We start from the raw sequence: 10,000 nt of genomic DNA, 5'->3' as shown, positions 1-10,000 counted from the left end.
TAAAATTCTTACGTCCTTGCTTCTGAGACTAGGTATCCAGTCCACATCATCTGGAAACATTTCGCAGTTAATTAATCGCGAAATCACCGATTCCTTCATATATTCAGACGAACATTTCGCAGTTAATTAATCGCGAAGTCACTGATTCCTTCATATATTCAGACGGATATTTCGCAGTTAATTAATCGCGAAATCACTGTTTCCTTCAAATATTCAGACGAACATTTCGCAGTTAATTAATCGCGAGGTCACTGATTCTCTTATATGCATATATGTACAAAGCGAATAATTATTCGAGGTTAGTTAAAGGCGAAATTTGGATCTGTTATATTACAAATCAAAATATTTTCAAAAATATACAGAGATGTTTCATTGCAAATTTTCATGATTTCCCTATAGATAAAATTCATTACAAAATTTTTACTCATATCCTTCCGTACTACGAAAACCACCTATCTGTGGAATGGGTCCGAATTATCGAGTCACTGCCCCGCCAACTTTCATAAAACATTTTGATAAAATTCCTTTCCCACAGGCTTAAGGTGTACAAAACGACCGCAGCCGTGATGGAAAAACACGTTTTCAAAATTTTTCTCTGTTTTCTTTGGCAATCGCAGAAAAACTTTCCACAAAGAAGCCTGTGGTGAAGTCTCCCCCTTTTCCGATAATGTGAATCTTCATTCTCAAATCTTCTCTGAGAGCTTTTCCACGATTATAGAGCCTTCCATGTGCGCTCAGTACTGCCGTTACCTCTTAAGAATTTGAACTATTTACAAGCGAAAGCTGGAGGGGCAGAGACACGTAAATTCCCGCCCATTCCACAGATCGGTGGTTTTCGTTGTAGATTGGAGACTTCACTGTTTATGTTATTTAAATTTTGCCAACCACAGAACAAAAGAATCCTTTGTTTCGACAGCCAATAGATCTCTGGTTGGCACATTTAATAGGGAGCTAAAGCCCTGGCCAAACTATCGAACAAAGTTGGATCCCACCTGCAACATTGTTGGATGTAAATGTTGACGTAGTGGCAAAACACTATCCAACATTGCTTGACGAATTCAAGTTTAAGTTGGCGCAAAATTTGAAAATGTGGCGAAGCGTTATGCTACGGAAGTTGTTTTAGGACGGAAAGGACGTATTCAAACAAGGAAAAACCAAAGAATGATTAAGAGAACGTGTAGAAAAGGGTATATTCTTTGCAAGATACATTCGCGCCTAGGGGATGATGATTATGAGCTCAGATCAATTTGCAGGAATTTTAAACGCTATTGAACCAGACATCTCCAAACAGCGATAATGATTAGGTAGGCTAAAAGTGTCCCACAGACATGGCCTTGCTTCCTATTCGCTGATCAAGGTTTCTGGCTGTTCATCAACAACCATTTGCTCCTTGTCCGCCATCTCTGTTGCAAATGATGCAAGAAACCTTGGCTTGAAAATAAGATAGCGATTCGTGATTCGCTACCAATACGAACGTGACTCGATTCAGGACTCAACTTTGTTGGATGAGCGGCAAAACACTACAACATTGCTGTGTCAAACAGAATTGTTGGTTGTAATGTTTGATCAAAAGCAAACTCTATCCAACATTTGATCGAGCAAAAAATGTTGGACGAACATCTTCCAACATGGGCGGCCAAACTGTCGAACAATGTTGGATCGAGCAAAGTTGGAGCCTTCAATCCAACTTTGTTCGATAGTTTGGCCAGGGCTTAAGTATCTATTCTGCATTAGAGATGATTGGTGTAAAAATCTGGGAGACACCACTGTCCTGGCACAAGAAATGTTCTCTTCCGTTTGCCGCGTCCGCGTCTCAAAAACGTGCGTGCTTTAAAGCCCTGGCCAAACTATCGAACAAAGTTGGATTGAAGGCTCCAACTTTGCTCGATCCAACATTGTTCGATCGTTTGGCAACCCATGTTGGATGATGTTCGTCCAACATTTTTTGCTCGATCAAATGTTGGATGGAGTTTGCTTTTGATCAAACAGTGCTATCAACAATTCTGCTCGACGCAACATTGTTGCAGTGTTTTGCCGCTCTTCCAACAAAGTTGTATCCTTAATTTAGGGCGCTTTCCATTCAACAAAAACCACCGGTTCAAATTTTCGGAATTTTCGCTGGTCGAATGGAACGCGTCCCTACCATTTCACATAACAGCGTCCTTGTTCTGCTGGGTATTAGGATATTCTGTAACTGTTCAGTTCCTAAGCAGTCTGAAGAATAAATTTAATAAATATGATTCGTGAAGTTCTGCTATTAACTTGATTTAACAAAATGGCAAAACGGCGGGAACAGACCTGCGGCGAGCGAAAGTCGAAGTTAGCGTAACATACCGTTGCTGGTTGACGGGAACAAATTGCTGCATTGATGCTGTAGAAAAGGACTGAAATCGTTCGACACAAACCCACACGCTGAGCATTGCAATTGTGATGCGCTGCTCCCCCGGCTCGGTAGGGAGACTAAACCTGACATCTTCTGCGAATGGAACACAAAATTTTCGATAATTCCGGAAATTCCATCAAAGAGGGTGTATTCCTAAATTTTCGAAAACTTTTCCCGGAATTTTTACCGTTCCATTCACTTTCGGACCGGAAATCTCGAAAATTTTGGTCGAATGGAGAGAGCCCCTAGTCACGTTCGCGCTACTAGCCAATGACGAATCGCTTTTTTTATTTCTAGCATTATTTGCAACAAAGATGGCGGACAAGGATCAACAGCCAGGCGTGAGACCTTGATCAGCGAGTATGAAGCAAGGCCATTTCTTTGGGGCAATTTTAGTCCCCTAATCACTATCGCTCTGTTTGGAGATGTCTGGTTCAATTTTTTTCATTTAAAATTTCTGCAAATTCATCCGAGCTCATTCTCATCATCATCATCATCATCATCATCATCGTATTTTTGCAGTGAACATACCCTTTTCTACACGTTCTCTTAACCATTTTTTGGTTTTTCGTAGTTTGAATCCGTCATTTCCGTCATCAAACAGCTCCAGTAACACAAGCGCCACGAGCAGTTTTCGTTTGAGTGTTAGCGTCATATTTATAAATTTAGCACCAACTTGAACTGGAATCAGTTTCGTGGAGCAATGTTGGATATTGTTTTGCCACTACCTCAACATTTACATCCAACAATGTTGCATGTGGAATCCAACTTCGTTCGATAGTTTGGCCAGGGCTTTAGCAATGTGTGAAGACAAATTAAAAGGTAAAACTGCTCACTTCCGGTTGCCGCCCGCCTCTCAACAATGTGCGTGTAAGCCCCAAAACTCTAGAAACGCAAACGCTCTCTTTTACAGTGCAACGCGTCTTACCATGGCCACCCAACAAGCTTTCACATTTGACAACTACGTGTGAAAAAGTCAACTAAACAACCCATGAAACGGTGTTCACAACCGTGCCAACCGTGCTTACAACCGTGCCAACTTTGCAAGGAGTCAAATTCGCACTCCCTGATTGGCGGATTAATTTTATTTGTAAAGAACTTTGTCAGGTGGCCACGGTAAGGCGCGTAGCACTATAAATAGCCCCTATTAATATAAGCCATCATTGGCTCATACTTGCAAATTTCCCTCGAATAAATAACTGAAAAACAAAATTCGGCACGTTAAAAATAATGTTTGCATTTGTCAAATTACCAGACTAACGCGCATTCCGTGAGCCACGGAAGAAGTGTCACTATTCTTGCGCTGCCTGATGCACTGTGTACCTAATTGGTAAATAATGTAAATAAAGTTGTTCAAACCCTAATAAATTTCTGGATCGTGGGATAGACGTTCGCGTACATGAGTCTTTCGATCGTCTTATCACCGTTACATATTAAGCGTCCCTTTTTATTTATCGCTTACGCGATGCACACACCTCATCACTATAGTTATCATTATCACTATAGATATCACATGATGATGGCTAACAGCCAATGAAATTTTAACGGGGAATCCCCTACTCGAAGAAGTTTTACCTGTTTCATTTTCATCCGCCATTTTCTTTTTCGCATCGGTTGGGGGCTACGCAACTATCCTTTCCTAAGTCAGATTGAAGGTTCTTGTTCAAAGCCAAATGAACAGCCTGCTCAATCCAGGATATACAGTTGAACTTATTTACGGAAAATTTGAGCCCGTTACGAGACTCCTACAGCTTGCCGTCAAGAAGAGCCATTCAACGTATCGACTCGTATCGACAACAATCATGGCCGACCGCTCTCTCCAGACCCTGTGAGCCGTGTACAGGTAGAATCGGTCCTGTAATCCATTTTCTTATAGTTTTTTTTAACATAAAGAACTTCCTTACGTGATTAAATTAAATGTGACATTATTTTTGACACGCAAAAGCATGAATTGCACTTAGAACAATGTCGAAATGTGGTGACTTGAGTTTCTCGTCTGTGGGGGGTTCTTTTCGTTCTTTCTGCCGATATCTGTTTTGACGAGTTTCATCTCTTTTGTGATTTTATGATATCAAGTGAATTTGCAATACGGTAAGTCAGTATTGTAGCATTTCCTGTACGCGCTCTTCTTTCTGTTACCTTCGTCAGCATATTTCGACTTCCTCGTTTTGTTCTTACTCGCTTGAATTGTTTTAAAGGGCACGTAACCCGTTAATGTTTTTGTTAGCCATTAAAATATTCTTTTTTTCCTGATCACGTTGGTGAGGAAATTATAGTTACATGTTATAACTTATTTCCTCAATGTTCTCAATTTTCTGTGAAATTTAAAAATTCTGAAAATACGCGCCACTTAGGTTCACCGCCGAGCTTGCAGGAGATTGGCTCCGAGTCTCGTGTGTGACGTCAGCTGGGGAGTAAAGTTCGTCTAAAATACAGTGGAACCCAGAGTTACGGCCACCTCGTTATTGGGGCCACCTTTTTTTTGGTCCAGCAAAACGGCTATACATTCTCTTACAGAAAATCCCCGTTAATGCAGTTGCCCATTACAGCCAATGGCCACAATAAATTCCAAGTAACATTCGCGCTAAATTTAGAAACCAAAACACCTGTGACATGTCAAATCCATTGACCTTTGTAATTTACCATGTATGGTAATCGAACAGCTGATTTACTATACAAAGTACTGTCATATTTTTCATTACAAGCATGATCTTGGCACTACTTTAACATCCAGTAAGGCAAATTATGAAGGGAGTAAGCATACCTGCCAACTCTCCCGGTTTTCCCGGGAGACTCCAAGTTTTTCATCAAATCTCCCGGTCTCCCGGTTAAGCCACCAAATCTCCCGGGAACTACCTACCGTGGCTTTTTTCCATTTTTTTTTTTCACCAATTTCGTTATTTTCGCGATTTCAAAAAAGAAAATAAAGCAAGAAGTGGATGTAGTGCTTTTATTTGATTGGAAAACGTAAATCAGTGGTAGCAATCAAATTTATATATATTTAACGAGTATCGTAACTGGTCAGAAATAAACCAATCATATTGCACAATACATAGTAGAAAATTGGCGCGGTTTTCGCACACTGTTTACCTAGCAAAGATGGCCAACGTGGATTTCGATTCACTTCAAAAGGAATTCTTAGGCGCCCTTCCCTCGGGTTTTGAGGGGGTGAAAAGCCTTGCTTTGCAGAAAGTGGAGATTACTCCTCTAGCTGGCATCCAGCCATTTGCAAACACACAAGGTAAGGTTTTTTATGGGTGTTCTTTTGAAATTTGAGCAGATTAGAGTTGCAAGTCACCATGCCAAATAGTTTCCATAAAACTTTACTTCTGAAAAATTCATAAATTGGACTAGGGCGCAGTTTGTAAAAACTATTTAAAATCACGTTGCCATTCAAACACTGTTAATTTCAGACGTATTTGCTTCTCATTATTGATAAGATGGCTTCCAAAACCATCATGATAAGATCTATTCAGGCTGCAAACTCACTCAAACTGATTAGTACTCGAACTCGGCTTTGATAGATCTCACGCATTCAGACAGATTTCCTACGCTCAACTGACAATAGTGAGTATAATTGCTTAAAAACCGATTAAATAGAAATTCAAATTTTTTTCGGCAAAAAACAGTTGGTAAGTCTGGTTTTGAAGTCGTCAAAAATCCTTTTACACCCTCCGTTATCTTCGGAAGTTGTCAGGAAATCTTTGGCAATAGTCAGAAGTCATCGGAAATCTTCGGCGATCCTCGGAAGCCTTCAGAAATCTTCGGAAATCTTCAGACGAAAATTATCTAGACGTCTCCAGATTTTCGTACTCTGGGGTTGGCAGGTATGGTGAGTCACTGTGCTTTCACCAAAAACACGATTGACACTAAGGTTTTTCAGTTGGGTAATTACGACAGCTTCCGTTTTTTGGAAGCATAGTAAGCTGGGCCTGTTCTTGTTTTAATTTTAGGCTCAGAATGTACAGTACACTTAACAATTTTAAGTGTTTTACCTACTGAGCAAAGTTTCAAGTATTTTATACAATTACTGTACGTACATTCCTATAGTTTATTAAAGAGAAAAGTTTTTTTTGAAAGTGCAAATGCAATATATGTCATTGCGGCCCTTTAGTCATCCATTTCATCCTACCCCGGTAATAAGGCTACCTCGTTAATACAGCCAAAAGGCTTCTCCTGCTGAGGTCACAAAAACATTAGGTATCAGGCCTCCTTTCACATGGCCATGAACCAGAACATCACAACTTCAAACATTCACAGATTTGTGAGGATTCGATGGATGACTTAATTTATTTTTAATCTTTACCAAAGCATGCATTCTTTTTGAAAACAAAATAAATATTGGGGTTAGGGTCACTTTAAGGTGCTTGGGAGCTGTGGAAAGGAGGAGCACTTATAACGTAACTGTACAAACTTTAAAGACTCTCTGCATGTCTACCGAGATGCACCGCGCGCAGACATTGAGGTTTCATACTTATTTTTCCGTCGGTACGTTTTTTCCTTCTTTAAATCATTTGTTCTCGCAGATATCAGACAGGGCATGGTTTTTCAAAAAGTGATTAACGCTAATCCCAGATCTAAAATTAATCAAGGAGGTTATTTCGCTAGTCCCAATAGTTGGCAAAACTTTACATGAGAGGAAGTCAGTCTTGAAAAACAAAAATTAGCAAAAGACACTTTCACCAAAAAGTTGAAAACATGAAGCAAAAGTTTACGCTAATCCTGCATTAAGTTAATCGGCTTTCGAGCAACCGACTTAGTGCTTCTTTTTACAGCTACATTATTACAGTTTATTAGCGATGAGAGATTTTGTCGTTAAGTGCAATTCGCAAGCATTTCAACGTGGGTTGGAAGACTGAGCAGTGGGACCGACAATTAATTCAACAAATACCAGGAACCGATCCGCCAAAGGCAGTATATTTATGGAAATTTGAGTTCGAGATCACTGAGAGCCCAAATTGATTCATTGAGTTACCACAAACTTTTAACTAAACCTGAGTTTGCTGATCAGTGTCCTTTTGTAGTGAGCCGAGTGACATTTGTAAGCTCCAATATACACAAATGGATATGATTCGTCAAACCAATGGTCCATTGGTACCAATGGTAAGATTTGTACCAATAGAAAAGGATGTTATTCCAGTGGTTCTACTGGTGAATATGCATTTCATTAAGGGGACTTAGAGTATTTTGTCATGTGATCTGGCTGGGTACAGGGCAATTCCAATGGTCCATTGGTTAGTAACCATTGGTTACTATTAGAAAATGATGTCATTCCAATGGTACTGTTGGTGCAAAACAAGTTTGCTTTTACAACCAATTGAAATGCGCTAATAATTATTATGAATATTCCTTGTTCTATAAGCCAACCACATACAACAAATTCGCTTTTACACCAGTAAAAGCTTGCTATAATTATTATGAATATTTCTCATTCTATAAGCCAAACACACAAAACATGTTTGCTTTTACACCAAGTAAAAGCACGCTTTAATTATTATGAATATTCCTTGTTCTTTAAGCCAACCACACTGAACAAGTTTGCTTTTACACCAAGTAAAATTTGTGCTAATATTTATTATTAAATTCGCAACCTCGGATAATGCAGCTCTCGTGCTCTGATTGGTTCACTCAATCTCGGTTATCAGCTCATATACCGTAGTTTGACCTTATATGGTAAATGAGGGCGCTTTGTGTTGCTAAACTAAAAACGTTTATGCCAGAAAGCGAAATTTCTTTCAGTATAAAGCAAAAGAAAAACGTTTTTGTGGAAAGTTTGGATCACTTTCGAAGCTTAGAGATATGCGAAAAGGTAAGAAATGTTTTTGTGATGAGCCTGCGTCTGTCTGACCACGAGGTATTACACAACATCGCATCTTCATCAACTTTTTTCGATTTCGCTAGGATTTCGCTTTTTTCGCTCGTATTTCGTACTTCTAAACTTTCGGAGTTTAAAGTAGTTAATAAAATAATTATTCCATTCGCGCTTGTTGGATATGAGAGTGGTTATAGCCAACTCAGCGCTACGCGCCTCATTGGCTATTTACCATCTCATATGCAACGCGCGCTCATGGAATAATTGTTAATTTGAATATTCCTGGTTGTATAAGTGAACCACACAAAACAAGTTCGCTTTTACACCAAGTAAAAAGGCGCTAATAATTATTATGAATATTCCTCGTTCTATAAGCCAACCACGCAAAACAAGTGCTCTGTTACACCAAGTAAAAATGCGCTATAAGTATTATGAATATTCTTCGTTCTATAAGCTGACCACACAAAACAATTTCACTTTCACAAAAAGTAGAAACGCACTAATAGTTACAAAGCACTTGGTCAAAGTAGTGCTAATAGTAATTGCTAACAGTTATAATATACCGAGGTCGAAATACAAACATGCCATGTGTATTTTTCGTTCTAGAAGCCATCTTCGAAAACAAGGTCGCTTTTACACTAATGGCAACGTAGTAAAAGTGTTAATACTCTAAGTCCCCTTAATGAGATGCATATTCGCCAATAGAACCATTGGAATGACATCATTTTCTATTGGTACCAATTGTACCATTGGTACCAATGGATATTCTTTCTGTGAGTGAATTACCAGCAATGCTTAATTTTTTTTTTAATATTATTTTCAGTTTGTTATCATTGATGCTTTGCAAATCAAGTCACTGGACATAGCAACACTACTTTGAACCATTGAAGATGAGTCAATGGAAAAATTTATCAGAGACCCCCAAGTCATCCCAAGAAGAAATGTTGGTGCTTCAAAAAGAAATGCTACTTCTGCAAAAGGAAAACAAAGCCCTGCAAATCCAGGCCCAAGGTGTGCAGGTTCTAGGTCAGTGACTTTTCTTTAGGATAAAGTGAATAATTTTATATTGTTGGTCCCTTCATTGTTTTCAACTCTTTGTTTTCTCCCACAGGATGATTGTTTAATAAGGTACATGTAGATCTATGTGCTTTCCATTGCTTCTAAAAGGTGTAATTTCTCCTACATGGCTTTGAGGTTGCTTAGACAGGTCTGCAGTTTAACATTTGATAATCATAAGGCATTCATGTTTATGACAGCAGTTTGAGCTCAACTGCACTGGCCCAATGGAGAACTTTGACGTATGTGAGATCTTGGCACAACTATATAAGGGTTTTCTTACTCTTATGGTACTATAGTACAATGTACTTTATCTATAGATAAAGCTTTCAACTTATTTTCAGTTAGTGCTAGTGCGTTCCTGACATTAAGTTATACTAATAAAAAATTTATGTGAAACATTCTTTAAACATAACACATGTCAGAATAATGCAATTGAAATTGTTTCTTTATCGAAGAAGAGAGAATTAAGGAAATGCGGGCTAGAGAAAACTAGGTTTCCAAGTTGCATAATATTCACTTAGATTGAATTATAACTTAAATTTGGAACTGGATGAAGCATTTTTTAAAAAGTTATTTCCAATAGGTATTTTAAAGCACCTCTTCAGAATTATAGCTAAATTGGAAAGAATCCAACAGATTCACATCACCTGAGAAGTAGACATTAATTTTTTTCCAGAACGGTTTACAACCAAGAGGATGCTACATGTATGCACTTTATGAAATGCAGTTATTCTAGTACCATTTTT

General features: G+C 38.7%; 1 protein-coding gene across 1 annotated transcript in view; it reads left to right on the top strand.

Moving 5' to 3' along the window:
- Positions 1 to 3,918: 3,918 nt before the first annotated feature.
- The window catches only part of LOC138032131 (TNFAIP3-interacting protein 1-like), a 38,825-nt gene continuing 32,743 nt past the window's right edge, over positions 3,919 to 10,000 (top strand). Inside the window, exons 1-2 of the mRNA XM_068879723.1 lie at positions 3,919 to 4,226; positions 9,019 to 9,221. Coding sequence (XP_068735824.1) covers positions 9,086 to 9,221 — 136 coding nt within the window. The 5' untranslated portion in view covers positions 3,919 to 4,226; positions 9,019 to 9,085. The remainder of the gene's footprint in view (positions 4,227 to 9,018; positions 9,222 to 10,000) is intronic.

The sequence above is a fragment of the Montipora capricornis genome, chromosome 14 (assembly GCF_036669925.1).
Source record: "Montipora capricornis isolate CH-2021 chromosome 14, ASM3666992v2, whole genome shotgun sequence".
NCBI lineage: Eukaryota > Metazoa > Cnidaria > Anthozoa > Scleractinia > Acroporidae > Montipora > Montipora capricornis.
Note: the sequence above shows the minus strand (reverse complement) of the source record. Positions and strands in the feature narration are given on the sequence as shown.